Here is a 22234-nt window from a genome sequence, read left to right as displayed (position 1 = left end):
CTTTCAACCAGTAGAAAGGGAGAAAAAGACAAAAGAATTGCAACCCAGTCACTTTACAAGCAATATCCAAAAGTGGCACACATCGTTTACCCTCAAATTTCATTTTCCAAGCCTTAGTTACTTGGCCTCGCCAATATACAAAAGAGGTTATGAAATGTAGTCTGCAGTGAGGCAGCCATGTGCCCAGCTAAAGCTTTACCACAATGGGAAGAATGGATATTGGCTGAGAACAAGTAGTTGACTGTAAGCTGATCTGCGGAATGTGCAGAGCCTAAGAGGGAATTAGTAAGCAAGAAACAGGTGAGAAAATCTTTTGGAATGTAGAGTAAAAGGTCGTAAAAATTATAAAGAATGAAGGAAAGTTAAGAGACATGGAAGATAAATGCAGACATTCCAAAATATGTCTAAGTTCCAGACAGAATGAAGAAAGTTGATTAGAGAAATTACTCAAAACATAATAAAAGAACATGTCCCCAAACTAAAGAAAGACATGAGCACTCAGATAGAAAGGGTTCATGACCAAGTCTCAAGCATATCACAATAAGATTACTAAGCATAAAGTAAAAATCCTAAAAGCTTCCAGAAAGAGGAAACAAATGAGAAATTGATGTCAGACTTTTAATCAAATATTGCTTCAAAGTCATAAAAAAAATAATCTTGAAAATAAGTTTAAATCTAACTTTCTACACACACTCAAATTAAACTTTTAAGAATGAGGTTGATTCAATAGGACTAAGATGATTTATCTCCCATGCATAATCTCTGAAAGAATTACTAGAGAATGTATTCCAGAAAGAAAAATAAGTTAAAAGGGAAAAATTAAAGAATTGAGCAAAAACTTCCAAGAGAGCTATCAAGCTAAACACTTATTATTTGGGGCAGAAAAATCATATATATCAATGTAAATATATAAAACAACAATAAGCAGTAAAAATTATGTAGGAAATTATAACTATATAGTAAATTATATATATAATTGTAATTCCAGATCAAATCTCACTCGATAAGAGGAATGAGGGAGGAGGACAAGGAAATGAAAAACAGAAAAGCCTGTTAAAGATTTTCACTTCCTCAGTTTAAGTAAGTCAAGGTAACATTTCTCCATCTGCTTTACAACTTTAAAATAATTGACACATTTACTCTTCTCTCTTCTCATGTATTCTTTGTTCCTGTATGTTTATATTTTTTTATTCCTCTAAAATCATTTTACTGGAGTTTGGAAAGTGTTGTAGAGATTTCCATCTCCTCACTTAATATCCATTCTCCCTAACTTCCTTACTAAAAAAATTATTAAGGAGCAACAGTATGAAACTTTAAAAATGAATTTATCACACACTCGCAGGGATATCACCTGATGCAGCTCAGGCCATTAAGATGTAACTGGAAGTCACTGGGTGGGGCTTTCAGGAAAAACTCTTGAAGGTAGCATACATGGTGCATGCTCCCTTGACTGCTCCCTTCTTCCTGCATAGAATGCAGACACTATGCTGAAGGTTGACTAACCATTTCATTATCATATAGTAACAAGCTCATGATAAGTTTAATGGAATGGAAAAGTAAAAGGAGTTAGGTTCCTAATGACATCACAGAGCCACCAACCAAGCCCCCTGTACAGTAAGAAAGTAAAAATTAGTTTGGCCTGAAAACACAAAAATCTATCAGGCTGGAATAACAGGCACTAATAAAGTAAGCTATGAAGTTAACAGGAAACAGTATTTCTTCCAAGGACATTCTGCAGCTATAAAATGTCCTAACAATTCCCTCCTTGGAGTAACTACTATTTTCTTACTCACTGAGAAACTTAGTTCTCTAAAATCATCATCTATCAGAAACTCTGCTATTTGAAATTAGATAACTAAGAATGAACTATCCCACTCTTGCCAGGAGGACCTATGTCACTTTGACAGAGAAAAGCAGCCTTGATTTACAACCATTATACTGAACTTCAAAGAAGAAACATTCTTCATCTCTCTTAACTTTGTTACCAAAGGGACAAAGCTGAAGATACCATGCTCCCTGATTTCAAACTACATTACAAGTCTATAGTAATCAAAACAGTATGGTATTGGCATAAAAACAAACATAACAGATCAATGGACGAATAGAGAACCCAGAAATAAACCCATGCATATATGGTCAATTAATTTACAGCAGAGGAGGCAAGAATATACAGTGGAGGAAAGGACGGTCTCTTCAATAAATGGTGCTGGGAAAACTGGACGATCACATGCAAAAAAATGAAGCTAGACCATTATCTCACACCATACACAAAAATTAACTCAAAATGGATTAAAGACTTGAATGTAAGACATGAAACCATAAAACTCCTAAAGGGAACATGGGTGGTAAGCTACATGACGTCAGTCTTGGCAATGATTTTTTTTTTTTAAGATTTTATTTATTTGAGAGAGAGAGAGATAGTGAGAGCAGGAACACAAGCAGGGGGAGTGGGAGAGGGAGAAGCAGGCCTCCTGTGGAGCAGGGAGCCCGATGTAGGGCTCGATCCCAGGACCCTGGGATCATGACCTGAGCCAAAGGCAGATGCTTAACGACTGAGCCACCCAGGAGCCCCTTGGCAATGATTTTTTAATCTGACTCCGAAAGCAAAGGTAACAAAAACAAAAATAAACAAGTGGGACTACATCAGACTAAAAAGCTTCTGCACAGCAAAGGAAATTATCAACAAAATGAAAAGACAACCTACTAAAGGAGAGAAAATATTTGCAAACCATCTATCTGAGGAGCAGTTATTATCCAAAATATATAAAGAACTCCTAAAATTCAAAAGCAAAATAACAAACAATCCAATTAAAAAATGGGCAGAGGATCTGAATAGACATTTTCCCAAAGACATACAGATGGCCAGCAGACACATGAAAAGATGCTGAACATCACTCATCACCTGGAAAATGCAAGTCAAAACCACAATGAGATATCACCTCACACCTATTAGAATGGCTATTATCAAAAAGATAAGAAGTAACAAATGTTGGCAAAGAAGTGGAGAAAAGGGAACCTTTATACCCTGTTGGTGAGAATATAAATTGGTACAGTCACTATGGAAAACAGTATAGAGGTTTGCTCAAAAAATTAAAAATAAAACTACCATTTGACCCAGCAATTCCACTTCTGGGTATTTATCCAAAGAACAAGAAACACTAATTCAAAAAGCTACATGAACCCTATGTTCATTGCAACATTATTTATAATAGCCAAGATATGGAAATAACCTGTCTATTGCTGATGAATGGATAAAAAAGATGCAAGATATATATACACAATGGAATACTACTCAGCCATAATAAAGAATGACATCTTGCCATTTATAACAACATGGGTGGACCTTAAAGGGAATTATACTAAGCGAAATAAGTCAAAGACAAATACCATATGATTTCACTTAACACGTGGGAAAAACAAATGAACAAAACAAAAATCACAGATGCCACGGACAGAATGGTGGTTGCCAGAGGGGAGGAAGATTAGGGCACAGGTGAAATGAGTGAAGGTGTCAAGAGGTAAAAACTTCCAGTTATAAAATAAGTAAGTCATAGGTATGTAATATACAGCATGGTGACTATAGTCAATAATATTTTGAAGCATACTTGAAAGTTGTCAAGAGAGTAAATCCTAAAAGTTAACCTCATATGGTGACAGATGGTAATTGGATTTACTGTGATGACCATTTCACATGTATTACAAATATCAAGTTGTGTTATATACCTGAAAAAAATATATTATGTGTCAATTATACCTCAATAAAAATTTTAATTTTGAAAAAACAAATAACAAAATATATGGTGTACTGGACAATTTTGAGTTGGTCAGTAAGACGGTAATTCAAAGAATTTGATATAGACTAATTTAGAAAATTAGTCAATCTTTGGCCCTAATAATTAGATGCTTTCCTCTGAATCTCAAAAAGAAGGACTAAAAGAGCAAAGAACATCTTCTGATTTAACAGCCTTCAGCACTAGATGGACATTGAGTGGGGAGGAACCTGTTTATAATTCTCACAGTGGTACACAAAATGTGGCCTATGATTCTAGTGCTGGCCCACGGACTGCTTCTTACCTTGTTACCAGGCTACAACTGTCTTCAAGAACCCTGCACCATGATGTAAATCAAACACTATTTAATTTAGTTGACTTTTTTCTCATAGCAAGATTTTTTCAATGAAAGAAGCACTGAATTGACATATTCTGGCACAAATTCTTTAACTTTTCACATACTTGTACTTGTGTCGCACTAGCCTGACAGGCTTAAGTCTTTGTCATCATCAAGGACTCCTTCTGTTCAAATGGTACCCTGAGCGGGAGACCCAGCAAAGCTGAGTCATAATCCAAGAGGACCCTAACACTGAGTCTAATCTGCCAGAAATATCCAGCAAGGAAGAAGGAGGATTGCTAGTCAGTACTCCTTTCTTCACTATTAAGTAGGCTTCTTTTCCACTTTCAAATGCCTAGTGTTAAAAGTATGCAATTTAGTTGAGCAATTTGGGGTAGGAAGAAACTAATAGGTATTCTTTAAACTTAACCCAATCCAGAAGCTATTCAGTAAAGAATTCAAGACACATAATTTGACACACAGTATGCTCACAATTGTGTTTTATACATGTGGAAAATTACTGAAAGGAAATATTCTAGCCAATACAATAATATGAGAGAGTATTATTTTTAAAAATTTCTATTTCAACTTCACCCTTAATAAAAGCCAGGCAAATTGTCCTGGTTGGTCTCCCTCCTTCAAGTTAATGAGTCCTATTGCATGGGTTGTAATTTCTTTGCTTCCTCATGGAGGTAGGTTCCTCAGGACACATTCAGGTCAAACATAGGGCTGTTGACAGTGATCTTGCAGGTGGTGAGAGTATGGTAGTTGTTATATGAGTGATCTGGTAACAAATGAGCTGGAGCATGGAAGGAAGCCTGTGTGTTCTTAGGCCTCCTTGCTCTCCAAACTACATTGCTGTGGAGCAACCAATCCAGTCTACCTTCCCCAGACCCTAAAAGCCTGTACCAGCTACAGTGTCTGGCCGACTTTCCAAAGATGATGCAAGAAATGGACAGGGCATATACCTTCTCAAATTAAGAGCAACCACCTTACCTACGGGTTGCCTGCAGCCTCAATTCTATACAAGTTCAGACATCTGCCAAGCTCCTTTAGGAAAATACACAAGAAGACAACAGTGACTGGACCATACATATAAATGATTACAGATTACAATTTTAGGAACACGTGTGTGTGCATGCATGCACATTTCTGATAAAGATCCAAGAGATTCATATTTTAAAATAGATTTTATGTATATTAAAATATCTCTTATTTCAATTGTGAAAATTCTGTCATGTCAAAATAAGTCACTGAAAATTCTATTTGGACCTGGGAGCAGGACTACCAGATTGGAAAAGTAAAAGTCTCAGCAAATACTCCGTCCAAAAAGGAATGATAAAACTGGACAAAATTGTTTTTAAAAAATAATAACCATCTCCAGGATCCTGGAAATTGACCAAAGGCATACATCAAATAAATGTTTATTGAAGAAAAATTACTAAACCTCAAGTAGGAACACTGATAGTCTGTGGCAGTTCAACTTAGGGCTGCTCTCATATCCCCCTTCTCCTCACCCTGGTTTCATCTGTGTCCACTTTCAGGGGGCTGAATTGATTTAAAGTGAAGCAAGGAAAAACTCCATACCCCCTAAGCAATGTCGCAAACAACAGTAATCTCAGTGCAAAAAAAAAAAACCCACAAAAAACTAAAACCAGCCAGCAACTCAGCTTGAGATTGTATTCGGGAGCAAGCAATAGATAGGCAGACTGGCCAGAAATTAATCAGGGAGATCAGGAAAAGGAGATAGCCATAGTGAACCATGATAACCTCCCAAATATCCCTTGTAGCCTGAAGGCTGAACACATGTACAAGGATAAACACATACTCAGGAGAGAGTGGAAAAGGCCCTCCCTATTTCCATATCCCAGGCTGTGAGGTCTTGTGCAGAAGAAATGCAAGAAGAAAACCCAGCAGAAAGTAAAAGCCAGGATAAACAGAAACTGAACTTGTCTGAACTTTGAATGCATCCTTCAATCCACACATGGGTCCATTAGTGAAAGTGGAAGCTTTACTAGATCATGGAATTTGAGTACAACCTCTGATCAATCGTTACCTAACCATTAGGCTATGCTAAACCAGGTGCAACCCTCAGGAAGCCAGACTTAAAATAGAAAAATGGCAACAACCAAAAAAAAAGAAAAAAAAAATTGAGCAGAGACATCAATGGCTACCTACTGTGATAGAGACAGACTCTGAAGCAGGTTTCAGCAATGGCACTGTTGATAGTCTGGAACAGATAATTATCTGTTGCAGTGGGGTTGGAGTTCCTATGCTTATAGGATGTTTAGCAGCATCCTTGTTCTCTACCCATTAAAGTACGGTAGCATCTCCCCAATGTCATCATAATCAAAAATGTTTCCAACAATGTAAAACGTTGCTAATAAGCACATGAAAAGATATTCAATATCATTAGCCATCAGAGTATGCAAAATCAAAACCACAATGAGAAATCCCTTCACACTTACTAGGATAGCTATAATGAAAAATACAGACAGTAACAAGTGTCGATGTGGATGTGAAGATATTGGAATCCTCATACACTGCTGGTGGAACATAAAATGATGCAGCTGCTTTGGAAAACAATCTGGCAGTTCCTCAAAAAGGTTAAACATATACTTACCTTATCATCAAGCAATAACACTCCTGGACATATATCCAAGAGAAATGAAAACATATTCCACATAAAAATTTGTACACAAATGTTTATGGCAGCTTTATTCCTAACAGCCAATAAGTGGAAACAGCTCAAATGTCCATCAACCGATAAACAGACAAAATTCAGTATATACATTGGCATGGATACAATAGGTAAATCCAATTGAGTATATACAATGGAATATTATTCTGCAGTATAAAAGAATGAAGTATGGGTACATGTCACAACATGGATGAGCCCTGAAAATCTTATGTTATGTTTTAAAAAAGCCAATCACAAAAGACTACATATTGTATGATTCCATGTGTAAGAAATATCCAGAATAGGTAAACCAATAGAGGCAGAAAGTAGATTAGTGGTTTCCTAAGGCAGAAAACATTGGAGGGCAATAGGGACTGATTGCTATTGGGTCCAGGACTTTTTTCTGGAATGATGAGACTATTCTAAAATGTTGTATAACTCTGTTTATATAGTAAAAATCATTGAATTGTATACTTTTTTTAAAAGTATGTATTATATTGAAAATAAGGGTTTAAATGGGAAAAAAAAAAAAGAATTAAGATGTTCATTAGAAAAATACCTATTTAGGGCACCTGGGTGGCTCAGTCGTTAAGCATTGGATTTGGCTCAGGTCATGATCCCGGGGTCCTGGGATCGAGTCCCGCATTGGGTTCCCTGCTCAGGGGGAAGCCTATTTCTCCCTCTCCCACTCCCCCTGCTTGTGTTCCCTCTCTTGCTATATCTCTCTCTGTCAAATAAATAAACAAAATCTTAAAAAAAAAAAAGAAAAGAAAATACCTATTTAACATAAAAGACAGTAAAGGAAGAAGAGAGGACAAGAGAGACATCTGACATACAGAAAACAAATAGCAAATGGCTGATATAATCCAACCTTATCAATAATTACATTAAATATAAATGTATTAAACACTCCAATCACAAGGTAGAGATTATCTGACTGGATAAAAAGACAAGATCCAATTATATGCTGTCTATGAGAGAGATATTCTAGATTAAGACTCAAATAGGTTGAAAGTAAAAGGACAGAAAAAGATAGGCCATGCAAACAATAACATAAAAGGGATGGAGTGGCTATATTAATATCAGAGAAAACAGACTTTAGTGTCCTTTTGGTTTCAATTCCTCTGGAAAGCTCCCTAGGTGATTCTACTGTCCCAAGGATTAAGGCCAAGGTATAGAGAAGACAAAGCTAATAATGGCCAAAGGTAACACACAACCCTTAGGAATCCCTAAGGGAAAGGGAAGGATTAGGAGCATTTAGGATTATGGTTCCTTTTATTGGGGGGAGACTGGAGATAAAAACTGCTTTTAATACCAATGAAACATAACTTACACTGATAAAGATTCTCTCCTTGACCAAACTCTAATCAGGCTCCTCTGAACAGTTTTTCAATTAGGCCTCAACTGTTGGGCTTCTGTGATCATCTCTGCATTGTTCAATTTTAGCAAAAGCCTGTTAAGTCAGTTTAACCAGAATCCCATCCTCAATATTTAATGAGGCTCCTTAACTTACAATATATCCCCCCAGATGATGCCTAATCAGTTTGGCCTGCCTTCAATAAAATATCCTGTTAGAATGGTTTAGCCAGAATCTTCCCTTAACCCTGATGTTTTCTTAGTAATTTTCCATACATTGACCCCTACCCTACTCCTTGGCTATAAATTTCCACTTTTCCTTGTATGTAGAGTTGAGCCCAGTCTGTCTTCCCTACCACAAAACTCCACTGTAGTAGCCCCTCTTAAATAAAGTCTGCCTTACCATCTTTAATATGTGTTATGAATAATTTTTTCTTTGACAACACCCATGCGGGTTGTTTCGTAAGCTAGTGTGGCTTAAGGAAACACACAGAGACACACACAGAACAACTGGCTCATTTATTTCATTTTTAGTATTCACTCATAATAAAAGTTATCTTACCGCCTGTAATCTTTGAGCATGGTATTCTGCTGCCGAAAAATATTTTCCTGGTGTTATCAGTTTATCAGTCATATTTGATACATACACACCAATTTTAGTCATCTGTGTGGATGTTGTATTTGTAGTCTGTTGGAGCTTTTTTCTCTGAAAAACTGTCTAAAATAAAAACATAAAAATTTAAATACCCACTATATACACATCTAAGTGAGTGAAGAGCACATTTTTCTGTGTTCAGTTATTTTTCTATTATTATTTGAACTACCATATAATTCCTTGGAAGATTTTAACTTAATTTTTTAAGTTTTTATTTAAATTCCAGTTAGTTAACATACAGTGTAATATTAGCTTCAGATGTACAATATAGCGATTGAACACTTCATACATCACAACAAGTGTACTCCTTAATCCCCATTACCTATTTATCTATCCCCTCACCCCGTCCCCTCTGATAAACATCAGTTTGTCCTCCATATTAAGAGTCTGTTTTTTGGTTTGCTTCTCTCTCTCTTTTCCCCTTTGCTTGTTTGTTTTGTTTCTTAAATTCCACATATGAATGAAATCACATGGTATTTCTTTCTCTGATTTATTTCGCTTAGCATAATACTCTTTAGCTCCATCCACATCATGGCAAATGGGGAAATTTTTAATTTTAGAGAGGTACACAGAACATTTGTTGATTCTGCAGTTTCAAAACCTACAAATAAAAATAAAAATATTACCTGGGTATCCCTACAAAATACATTGTCTTTTTCGGGAATCTTTTTAGGTACAGTTTGTGTTCCAGCATTGTGATATTCTATTCCTGTTATTTTATGTCTGAATCCACCAAGAAATGGTTTGTGAAAGTCAGATTTTATAATCTCAACAGCTACCTCCTGGTACTTAGTAATACCTAAGGAGGTAAAACCAAGATTGAATGAAAGTTCACCTACAAAGGGACTCTAAAATACTTTATCTAAAAGACATTGCATAACTAACCAGTTTGTACTCTGATAGTTATGATTTGAGAGGCATCATTTAATCCATGTATTCTTTTGATTGGAAATAGATCTGGATCTGTAGAAAAAATTTCCACTTGTACAATATCTTGTGGCTTAACTCCATGTTGCAGTAGAGTCTCATTATTTTTAAGAATCATTCCTAAAAATGACATGAAATTAGAAGTGTTATGACAAAGAAATAACTATACATACTCATTTTAAGGGGATGGAAAACGTCAAAGATGATTATATGAACACATATAGTTCAATTACTGAATAGAATATTGATGATGTCCACCCCTTGCTGAAATGTTAGTACAGAAAACACCACAACAGGAAAAGTTAAGTGCAAGAATTCAGCATTATAAGTAAAGCTACAACGCTCACAGAATTTCTCATCAGAAATACAAATACATAATAAACCATGCAACTCTGTAACTATTTAAAAATAAAAAACATACTCTATGAGCATACTCTAAACATTGACTCTCTAAAAAATCACAATGTGTTATATGTAAATACAGGCAATATCTATATCAGGGAAAATTTGATTATTTTCATACCCATTCCTCTCTCCAGTGCAGAAAAGCATATACTCAGAGTTCCATCCTTCCCTTTCTGTTTCTACACCAGGAACTCATGTAAATAAATTCATGAAAAAGTGGAGTTAAGCCTCAGGTTTGTGCTGGAAAAAGTGTACATCACTTTATTTCTACATTATTTTATATCTTTTTTAATTCTCTCTCCTTTCATTGGTTTATTCTGTAAATTTACTCAAAGTTTACTTATCTATTTTAAGGAATACAAAACTATGTATAATGTTATTGGCTGCTGTTTTGATAGAATCTCTATCACTCTTCCAATGCATGGTCTTCCTAAATTACAATTAGTAATTTGGACATAGCAAAGATTTTGTTACACTCGTTCTTAGAAATATATCAGATACCACCAGTCTATTTTAGCTATGTTTAAGAAAGCACAAAGATCCATGAGTTTCAATTTCACACCCCAAATTCTTAACTTAAAAAATTAACATGAATATTATATGGACTATGTGATAGGTTGCCCCAGAATATATCCATGTCCTAATCCTCTGAACCTATTAATGTTAATTTATATAGCAAAGATGACTGCAAATTTTATTAAGATAAAAATTTTGAGATGGAGGGGCGCCTGGGTGGCTCAGTTGGTTAAGTGACTGCCTTCAGCTCAGGTCATGATCCTGGAGTCTCGGGATCGCGTCCCACATTGGGCTCCCTGCTCAGCGGGGAGTCTGCTTCTCCCTCTGACCCTCCCCCACTCATGCTCTCTCTATCTCATTCTCTCTCTCAAATAAATAAATAAAATCTTTAAAAAAAAAATTTGAGATGGAGAGATTATCCTGGATTATCTAGGTGGGTCCTAAATGTAATCACAAATGCCCTTAGAGAGGAAGGAAGGGAGATTTGATTACAGAGGAGAAGATGATAAAACAGAAGCAGAGAGAGATTTGAAGATGCTCTGCTGATTGCTTTAAAGAAGGAGGAAGGGGCCATGAGCTAATGAATGCACGGTGTACAACTCTAGAAGCTGGAAAAGACAAGGGAGTAGATCCCCCCAGAACCTCCAGAGGGAGAACAGCCCTGCCCACATGTTGGTTTCATCTCAGTGAAACTGATCTACGATTTCTGGCATCCAGGACTATAAGAGAAATCATTTAAGTTATTAAGCTTGTGGTTAATCATTGCAACAGCCATAGGAAACTAACATAGATTCCCAGAGCCCTCTTCATTCCTCTAGTTTGTACAGTAGGCTTAGTCCCACCAAATTTGAACTCCAATTCTAGTACTAGAAAAAAACACCTGTGTTAGAGAGCAGTTGACATAGAATCAAGCTCTTTTATTATCATGGCTGACATTAGCCTGTTACCTAGTGGTGATGACTGGCACCTACACATAAAGGTTGGTTATGAAGTACAAAGAACAGAGAGTCTCAGGTACCACTGGCTAGCTACTCCAGTCTCAAAGTGCTCTCTCTTCTCCAATTTTGAACTTCATCTTATAGTTAATGCCAAGCAAGCAGTTTCAAATTCCCTTTTGGGAGTCATACCTATATTTAAGTTCAGATTCTACCACTCATTAGCTGTGTGAATTTGTACAAGCTTCCCAAGCTGTAGTTTCCTTCCTTCAAAAAAAGTTAATAATAATACCTACCTCACTGTTGGTTGTTGTATGGACTGAATGATAATGTGATAATGCAGGCAAAACATTTTGTAGATGGACTAGCACAGAGTACATCTCAACAAATTAACCATCATGAATGTTATTACTAATAACTATTTAAATTTTAGCGCTGTTTCCCGACCCAAGCTTTAATAATCAGTTGTTTGAATACATGAGCATCTTAGTATTACAGCACATTCATTATAATAGTTTTCTAAAAATAATTTTGAAATTGAACTGATTGTTTTCTCTGATTTGACGAGGAGGAATTTAATAGGTATGGCTTACTCCTTTTTAGTGTTTAGGATTTTCCTACAAAAAAAAAATGTTTTTATTTCCCTGGAAAATTTTTTGTGGCATCTTTATAAGTTAATACCAAAACTTCAAAACTAAAATATTAGCATCTGTGCAGACATATTCTATAGAAACATTTATTTAGCTATGTTGCTCTCGCTCACTCTTTCAGTTACAAGGACTACGTCCTCTCGTGACACAAGGCTACCTTAAAGTGGGCTGCTCAATACTGCCCATAAAATATAAGTAAACTTGGACACCATGGGAATGTGAATTGACCTCAGTGTATAAAGACTGATAGATAAACCATTTTTAGTCCTTTTCTTATTCTATACATACTCATTCCTCATCAACTTCTTTTAACCTCATTGTCTCCCACTCCCCACACAGAATCGACTTCTAGCCGCTCTAAGCTTCTTACAACTTCACCCAGAGTCCCAGATTTTCTCACCTCTTTGGTACTTAGCACAAATATTATCACTTTTATTAAATGAAGCATTCTAGACTCTCCCAGTTTCTTTCCTCTCTGTTCTCCACAGTTTTTTGTGCATATCTCCATTAAAACATTTACACATTATGTGGTAACTATTGCATACATCATCTTTCTGACTAGTCTGTAAACAATTTGAGAGCAAAGCTTTTGTTTCATGTTTCTTTACATCTTCAGTTCTTAGCTAAGTATTTAGAACAAATATGTCCTCAATAAAAATGTGTTGAATGAATGCATAATCACAATATAATGTTCAAACAGTAGATATCAATATATTTCATTTAACAAATCAAAGATCTTGATTATTTACAGGATAAAACCAAAGAAGTCTTAGTAAGTTTTATTAGCTTCCAAGCTTACCTGAATATCTTATCTGCAGTACATTAGATGGGATCTTCAGTAGGTATGAAAAATGATCCTTGAGGTATTTTACAATGATGTCTATTTTAAAAGGCATTATAATTTCCTGGCCCAGAGGAAAAAGTACAACTTTTACTGTATATAAAAAGAGAAAAGAAAGAACCATAGTCAAAAGCAAGGGTCAGCAACCTACAGTCCATAAGCAGATAGAGAATGATGGAGCAATTTTTAGTCACACAGAATGCAGACTGCCTTTGCCATGTTCCCCAACTGCACTTCCATGGTAAGAGTTACTTTTTAATTTCTATGAGAAGTGACACTCAGATTTTCTTTTGCAGATTAATCCAGAATCTCAAGAATTAGCATCAGTGGTCAGTATCTGTTCCCCCATCCCCAGCTTCCAGTTCCGATCTTTTTTCTATTCGCTGCTCTGAGGATCAGTGCACGTTCAGGATCACCTCTTCGCTCAGAATACCACAAGAAATAGGAAATAAAACTAAACTGCTTTTCAAGAGTCCCAATATTTGGTATTATACGGGTATTAATTGGTACTAATCTGGTATTGGTATCTGGCATTATATTACTCAGATATAAATATAGGAACATTTCAGAAAAATCAAGCATTTTTGTGTACTGAGCATTGGGACAAGAGACCCAGTGACCTAGAGAGTGTCCTGAAGTTATGATGTGCATGTGCATTCTTTGATTACATATTGATAGCATGCGTCAGTAAAGCAATGCATATTCATGAAATTAAGAAAATCCAATAGAGAAATTTTCAAAGAAAAAGGTATCTAAGGGGCGCCTGGTTGGCTCAGTCATTAAGCGTCCGCCTTTGGCTCAAGTCATGATCCCAGGGTCCTGGGATCGAGCCCCGCATTGGGCTCCCTGCTCCACGGGGAGCCTGCTTCTCCCTCTCCTACTCCCCCTGCTTGTGTTCCCTCTCTCTGTCAAATAAATAAAATCTTAAAAAAAAAAAAGAAAAGAAAAAGGTATCTAAGTCCATTCTTCTTCCCATAATTGATTTATGTCTATAGTTGTCAAAATGTAAAACAGAAAATCACTGTTCATTACAAATATCTAGAATAACTACATACAAATCTACTTTTCACAAAAATAGACATTATGTGGTTCACTACCCATTCTATAAAATAGAAAATCAAGGCATTTACATGTTGATAATAAAGAAACACTTTTTAAAAGCTTATTATAATGGGGTAAATTTTCTTCTTTTACATCTACAGACTTTAAATTTTAATGGAGAAGATGTAATAAGTAAGATGTAAGAAGTGAGTAATAAGTAAGATGGAGGGCAGAGTGTACACTGTTGGCAGAAAAAGTTTTGTATATTTCTAGATTCCTAATACATGAAAATTTTCATAAAGCTAAATGAGACATTTATCAATAATCCCAGAATAAAATTTAACTAGGCATTGTTGATGCTGAGGTTCTTTGAGATTGTTAAAACTTATTTTCACAGCTATCAACAAAGAAAATACTCTCATAGATGTTAAATTATCAGAAAGCTATTTCAGTTGTTTTATAGATTCAAATTTCTATGATTAATATATTTTAACATTTTCATAGCAGTGACTTCCTAAGCTTTGGGAAGGGGAGGTGTGTGAAGGAATTTGTGAGCTTCAGAAAGTACAGGACCAAGACAACTTTATTCTAATCACCATGTGCTTGTTATATACTACAATATCAGGCAATCACAGAAATATCAAAAAATGGAGCCCAGGGGGTGCCTGGTTGGCTCAGTCAGTAAAACATGTGACTCCTGATCTCAGAGCTGCAAGTTCGAGTCCCACATTGGGCATAGAGATTACTTTAAAAAACAAACAAACAAACAAACATGTCTTCTTGACTGGATTATTTGTTTTTGGGTGTTGAGTTTAGTAAGTCTTTATAGATCTTGGATACCAAGGGGAACCCTCTTACACTGTTGGTGGGAATGCAAGCTGGTACAGCCACTCTGGAAAACAGTATGGAGGTTCCTTAAGATGTTAGAAATAGAGCTACCCTACGACCCAGCAATTGCACTACTGGGTATTTACCCCAAAGATACAGATGTAGTGAAAAGAAGGGGCACCTGCACCCCAATGCTCATAGCAGCAATGTCCACAATAGCCAAACTGTGGAAGGAACTGAGATGTCCTTCAACAGAAGAATGGATAAAGAAGATGTGGTTCATATATACAATAGAGTATTACTCAGCCATCAGAAAGGATGAATACCTACCATTTGCATTGACATGGATGGAACTGGAGGGTATTATGCTAAATGAAATAAGTCAAGCGGAGAAGGAAAATTATTATATGGTTTCACTCATATGCAGAGGACCCATAGGGGAAGGGAAGGAAAACTGAATACGAAGAAATCAGAGAGGGAGACAAGCCATGAGAGACTCTGGAGGCTGGGAAACAAACTGAGGGTTGCAGAAGGGAAGGGGGTGGAGGGATTGGGTAACTGGGTGATGGGTATTAACCAATAATGCAAGACAACAATTTTTCCAAAGCTAAATATAAAGTTAACCCTAAGCAGAAGAATGGAAATATGTAAAAGTAACAAGATATGAAGAAAGAGCACTGGATATGAAATTAGGAAATCTGGAGTCAAGTTCCATTCCAACTCTTTCTTGTTAACTATGAACAATTAATTCCAAAGAGGCATGCAAAAGAATTACAATTACACTCAAAAATTTGTCCATTTTCCAAGGTCCCTAAACATTTTAAAAACCTACTTTATTTAGAAAAAAAATGGATCAATATCAACTTAAAATTTAATGGTATTCATCTATTTAGGGAAAATAGTACAGAATAGAGTACCTTCACACTTAATTAAGAGATCAAGGGGCAGTAGCTACAGAAGTTTGGTGGATAAAGGAAAGGGAAAGTAATCAAATCTTCAAGCAAAACAAATCTGAAAAAGCTACCATTCTTCAAAATGAGGAAAAGAAATGCCTATCTTCCCTAGGTAATACCTGTTGCTAAAGGATCTTTCACTGATGCTTTCAGAGATTCCTTTATGGCCTTTATCTTATCCAGAAATGCCAGGGATCCAGCATTTGAATACCGTTTGCCTGACTGCATTGCATTATCATCTTTAGTTACATAGTGCTCTGTAGAATTTCTGGGAGAATATGAAACTTGTTTGGGCAACAAAGCTTCTTCCATGAGTTGTTCTTCATCTTCTGGTTCCACATTTGATAAGCTCTGGTAACTTTCCTCCTTAACATATGTTGTAGGGCCCTCACTGGATGGTTCAACTTCAGATTCATTATCTTCTGTTTGATCTGACTCTGGAAACTCTTCTGAGGGAACTGGAATACTGATAATCTCAAAAGCATCTTCATTTTCTTCTGATGCATTAACAACATTCTGAGAATCAAATTCTTCTTCCTGATCAGACATTTTCCTGAACCAAGAAAAATAAATACATTTACTACACATAAAAATTTCTACACCAAATATCAAATTCATTGGTGGTATACAGCAATGTTCGTAACATACTGCAATGTTGCTCATTATTTTTTTAAAATACTGATTATTTTAGTAATGGCATCAGGAAAAAGCATTGGTGAATTTTTAATAAAAACACCACAGAAAGTAAAAATTATACCAAAAGAGAACCTCAAAACACAATCAATTTGAGAAAAATCTACTGTCTAGAATATACTGAAAAGTATTTTAAAATATATTGTCACCTCTTCCTTATTCAAAGAACAATGCCTTGTGAAAGGACTTATTTGAATAGCTTTTTTTCCTGAATACAAACTAACACAGGATTTATGCTTCTGGGATTACAACTGATTAGAAGCTCCAAGGAATCTGCCAGCTCCACAGCAACCATACCCTGGATAGCATCACTCTCTGCAGTAGTTTTGTTCTCACAAACTGTAGCAAGACTCCAATGACCTTTGTTCCCCAAAACAAACACATCAACAAACAAATGTGAGTTGCTCTTGGAGTTGACTGGGGCCTGAGGCACAGCAACCAAGAGCTTTGGCTTGGGAGACAGTATGACAGCATCCAGGACTGGGGCCAGAGTGGGCTAGGGCAGCCAACAGCCAGGCTGCAGGGGCAGGAACTGGATCAGAGCACTGAGGAGCCCGGTACAGCAGGGAGCCTAAGTATAGAAGCTGGCAGCCAGGAAGGGAGGATAGAAGTGGCCTTGAGTCATATTTCTGTGGCAACAGCAGGGGCTGATAAAAATTTAGAACAGTATTGAGGTGGGAAAGCTGTGTTTGGGCTAACAAATTAAGCACAAATCCTTATAGAGAGAAAAAAAATAACCTTAGTGAAGTTCTCTGGCTACAAGATGACAAATTTCCAAAAATGTGGAATATCTGGAATAAAAATATGTATTTGTTGAATTCAATGAATATAGCATTAGAGTTGAAGAGAGAATTAGTAAACTAGAAGATAAATAAAAGGATTTTATATAGAATGCTGCAAAGAGATAAGGATATGAAAAATATGAGAGATTAAGGGCCATGCAAAAGAGAAAAACTCTAGCATATTTTACTGCTAAGTATATCTCGCTGTGAGCTGAGAATGGTTTTGTACTTTTAAAATAAAAAAATAACAAAGAATATGCAACCAAGACTATATGTGGCCTGAGAAGCCCTTTCCAAAAAAAGTCTGCCAGCCCCTGATCTACTGTATGCCAAATTGGAATCCCAGAGAAAACAAAAAGATAGAAGAGAGAAAATATTTTTAAAGGTGATGGCTGAGAATTTTACAAAACTGATGAAAAATATGGATCCAAAGATCCAAAAGGCATAACATAAATATAAGGGATACCCAATGGGATAAGTAAAAATAATTCAAAGCCATATACACTGTAATTACATTACAGAATAACAAAGAGAAGGTCCAGAAAGCATATAGTGATACGGACATATCATCTACTGTTTTGAATGATATTAATTTGCTAACATTAATACAAAGGAAAGAAAAGTAAAATCACTGCAGATTTCTCACCAGAAATATAGAAGCCAGGGTAACAATGGAATAATTAAAAGAAGATAACTATCAACCTAGAATTGTGCACCTAGCAAAATTCTCTTTCAAGAAAGAAAATAGAAATATTTGCAAATAAGTTACCACCAAATACCTGCTCTAAAGAAAGTTCTAAAGGATACACTTGAAGGAAGAGGAAAATGGGCTCAACAGAAGTCCAAAGTGCAAAAGGAAAGGTGAACAAATAAATTATAAACATACGGGTACACACAAACAAATACTGTCAACACAAAATAATAGTAGAAAACTGAAATATTAGACAACAAGAATATGTAATTGGGAAGGGAAAGATAGAGTGAACTGTTCTCAAATTCTTATAGTGTTTACAAAATTGAGGAATATGATATTCTTTTTTTTAATTTTGATAATTTATTTTGTTTATTCTATAATATTTAATAGTATCATTTCAACATGTAACCAGTATGAAAAGATTATTAGTGAGATGTTATGCATTCTTTTTTTTCTTTCTGAAGATTCAGAATCAGTATTTATTTTATACTTACAGCGTATCTTTTTTTTAATATTCTTTTTTTATTATGTTAATCACCATATATTACATCTTAGTTTTTGATGTAGTGTCCCATGATTCATTGTTTGCGTATAACACCCAGTGCTCCATTCAATACGTGCTCTCTTTAATACCCATCACCAGGCTAACCCATCCCCCCATCCCCCTCCCCTCTAGAACCCTCAGTTTGTTTCTCAGAGTCAATAGTCTCGCATGGTTCATCACCCCTCCAATTTCCCCCCTTTCATTTTTCCCTTCCTACTATCTTTTTGTTTTTTTAAAAAAAAAGTATAATGTATTATTTGTTTCAGAGGTACAGGTCTGTGATTCATCAGTCTTACACAATTCACAGCGCTCACCATATCACATACCTTCCCCAATGTCTATCACCCAGCCACCCCAGCCCTCCCACCCCCCATCACTCCAGCAACCCTCAGTTTGTTTCCTGAGATTAAGAATTCCTCGTATCAGTGAGATCATATGATACATGTCTTTCTCTGACTGACTTATTTCGCTTAGCATAATACCCTCTAGTTCCATCCATGTTGCTGCAAATGGCAAGATTTCGGGGTGTTTTTTTTGATGGCTGCATAATATTCCATTGTATATATATACCACATCTTCTTTATCCATTCATCTGTTGATGGGCATCTTGGCTCTTTCCATACTTTGGCTATTGTGGACATTGCTGCTAAAAACATTGGGGTGCACGTACCCCTTTGGATCACTATATTTGTATCAGAGATATGATATTCTTAACCCTAGACTTTGTTAAATTAAATAGGCATAGCTGAATTTCAAGTACAACCAATGAAAAAACTGAAATAAAGTTTTACACTTCCAAAATAATAAAGAAAAAAGCAAAATTAGAAAAAAAAACTGAATAAAAACAATTTTTAAAAAGCTCAAGAAACCTCTTCAGGTTCTCACCCACAAAAAATTTTCCTTTTCGCTATTTTCTCCTGTAACAGGGCTTAATAGTCTGATTAGAGAGAGAGCATCATAAAGAAGGCCTGACTCCTAGCAACATACTCATCCCACCCCTTTGGAGAGGCTGAGGTAATGTTTTTGTTACTATCTGGTGGGTCATCCTCCCCGCAAATGGCCAAGATGTCATCTTCTAAAACAGCAACAAAATCAAGAATGTCTGCTCTTCAAAAAACATAACTAGAATAATAAAAAGACAAATCATAGCCTGGGAGACAATTTTTTGGACCAAGGACTTGTAACCAGAATATATAGAGAACTCTCAAAACTCAATAAGAAAAGAGTAACAGTTTAAAAATGAGTAAAATAGTTAACAGGTAAGTCAACAAGGAGTATATACAGAAGGCAAAGAAGTGGGGCCAGGACTAGAGTGGCACAAGTGTGACTTGTGTGCACTGAGCCACACTTGCAGGTGCACCTGAAGTTAAATGCCTCCTCAAATTTGGAGCCTAGTTGCCTCAATTGCCTCAGTCTAGCCCTGGCCCCGAAAACAAGCGCCTGGAAAGATGCTCAGTATCATTAGTTATTAAAGAAATGCAACTTCAAATACATATTTTTAGCCCAACAATATCAAGTGTTGCTGAGTATGTAAACAAGTGGAACTCATAGCTTGATGGTGGAAATGAAAATTGGTACAGCATTTGAAATAACTGTCAGTTTTCTTATAAAATTAAACATACACGTATCATATGACCCAGCAATCTATGTTTTTTACCCAGACAGAATGAAAAACTACATTCATACCAAATTTGCACACAGAAGTTTATAAAGCCTTTATTCTTATTCACCGAACTCTGAAAACAACACAAATGTTCCTCAGTTGAGGCATGGATCCACATACTAAGAGACATTCACAAAATGGACTACTACTCATCAATAAAAAGGAATAAACTATTGATACGACCTGGGTGAATCTCAAATGAATTATGCTAAGCCAATTCTAAAAGCTACATACTTTATGATTCAATTAATGGGAAAAGCAAAGCTGATGGTTCACAACCTCTAGAGTTCTCTAGGGTAAAATCCGATACTGAGCTCCAAACACGGACTGCAAGGAGAAACCAAAGAAAGAGGCAGCACTCCAGACTGGTAGGTGGCAAGTTTAATAAGTGAGGGAACTTACACACAAAGCTTATCTTTGGCAGCTGCAAGACAGTAGATCTCTGGACCCACCAGCCAGAATCTTAAAGAGTTTATATAGAGAGGCCTTTACTGGGTTCAGTCAGGAATCCAGTCTAGATGGTCTCAATAGCACATTACTCTCTCAAGGCTAGATCCTTGAAGCAGCCCCTAGCCCTGGGGCTTTGGGTGGGAGGTCCATTCTAAGGACAGGGGAGGAGCCTGTGATTGCCCCAGTTCAGTTCACTGGTCAACCAGCAATCACATCTCCTCCATGACTGCCTCCAACAAAAACACATGCCAATAGCACGGAGGACCATAGGGGAAAGGTGGGAAATCTGAAGGGGGAGAAATCAGAAAGGGAGAAGAACCATGAGAGACCATGGACACCAGAAAACAAATTCTGGGTTTCAGAGGGGAGGGCGGTCGGGGGATGAGATAACAGGGTGATGGGTATTAAGGAGGGCACATGTTGTGATGAGCACTGGGTGTTATAACTAATGAATCACTGAACACTACATCAAAAATTGATGATGTACTATACAGTGGCTAACTGAACATAATAAAAATAAAATAAAATAAAATAACACATGCCAGGAGCTACCATGTCACAGGTGCAACTAGATATTTGTATAGGGATAGAATAACTGTGGAAGATAAAGGGCAGACGGGAGGACACGGGTGTAAAACAGATTTTCACTGCACATTCATTCTTTTTACTGTTTGAACTTTCATGTTTACGTTTACCTATTCAACTGTAAATGTTTTAATCTTAAAAAATTGTTCAAAAAGCAAAAAGCAGTCCCTATTATGATTGCACACCAAAAATGTCCCTCTTTCACCAACAATGCATGATTTCACTGATGTATCTAGAATGTTAGTGTGACTAGTAAGGCAGGGATCCAGTTTTGCCTTCTACCAAATAAACCTGTTGAATTTTTAAGTTTTTTTGGAGGCACGGCAAAGACCATGGGAGGAGAGGAGAGTGCCAAGGAGGAACGTGTGAAAGCCCTCTATTTACTAGACTGGAAATGTCACCACGGATGTCTACACGTCTTCTAATGCCAGATCTGGGTTACACAGACGTCTTACTTCTTTACTATCACTGTGATAAGCACTCCGGGTGGGAGATGAGGTACACCTCCCACCTTGATGCTGCTGCTTCCGAACCCCAAATCTGAGATACAGAACCAGAAAAGGAACCAAGAAAAATGGGATGCTTTGCACAATTTCTGAAGTAGAGGTGGGACATTCTCCATCAGCCACGCAGTCCCCAGAGCTCAGGCGGGACAAGCGCCCCGCACAAAGTTCTGGGAGTCCAGCGCCGTAGTCCCCGGTTCAAGGCCGGTCTGGGGGTGGGGCCAGGAGAAGGCAGCCCAAACCTGTCCTCCTACCTGACTGAGAAAAGCAGCTACTCGGGTCGCAGAGGTTTCTCAGGAAGCGCTCGGAGGAAGCGGCGTCCGCGCCCGCCTTCTTCTGTGTTGCGGCTATATCCTAGCAACGACCCTGGAGCCACCTCCTCCCGCCAGGCTCAGGTCCCGCGAGAAGAGGCGGTGCTCTCGCTGG

General features: G+C 36.8%; 1 protein-coding gene across 1 annotated transcript in view; it reads right to left on the bottom strand.

The window, feature by feature from the left end:
• Positions 1-22234, bottom strand: part of IQUB (IQ motif and ubiquitin domain containing) — a 52994-nt gene extending 30760 nt beyond the window's left edge. Inside the window, exons 1-6 of the mRNA XM_081800167.1 lie at positions 22063-22234; positions 16014-16447; positions 13031-13165; positions 9684-9845; positions 9425-9597; positions 8706-8861 (exon numbers count right to left, since the gene is read on the bottom strand). Coding sequence (XP_081656293.1) covers positions 8706-8861; positions 9425-9597; positions 9684-9845; positions 13031-13165; positions 16014-16443 — 1056 coding nt within the window. The 5' untranslated portion in view covers positions 16444-16447; positions 22063-22234. The remainder of the gene's footprint in view (positions 1-8705; positions 8862-9424; positions 9598-9683; positions 9846-13030; positions 13166-16013; positions 16448-22062) is intronic.

Source organism: Leptonychotes weddellii, chromosome 12 (genome assembly GCF_054177405.1).
Source record: "Leptonychotes weddellii isolate Sample4059 chromosome 12, ASM5417740v2, whole genome shotgun sequence".
Classification (NCBI taxonomy): Eukaryota; Metazoa; Chordata; class Mammalia; order Carnivora; family Phocidae; genus Leptonychotes; species Leptonychotes weddellii.
The sequence above is the reverse complement of the archived record's forward strand: the minus strand, read 5'-3'. Positions and strand labels throughout refer to the sequence as shown.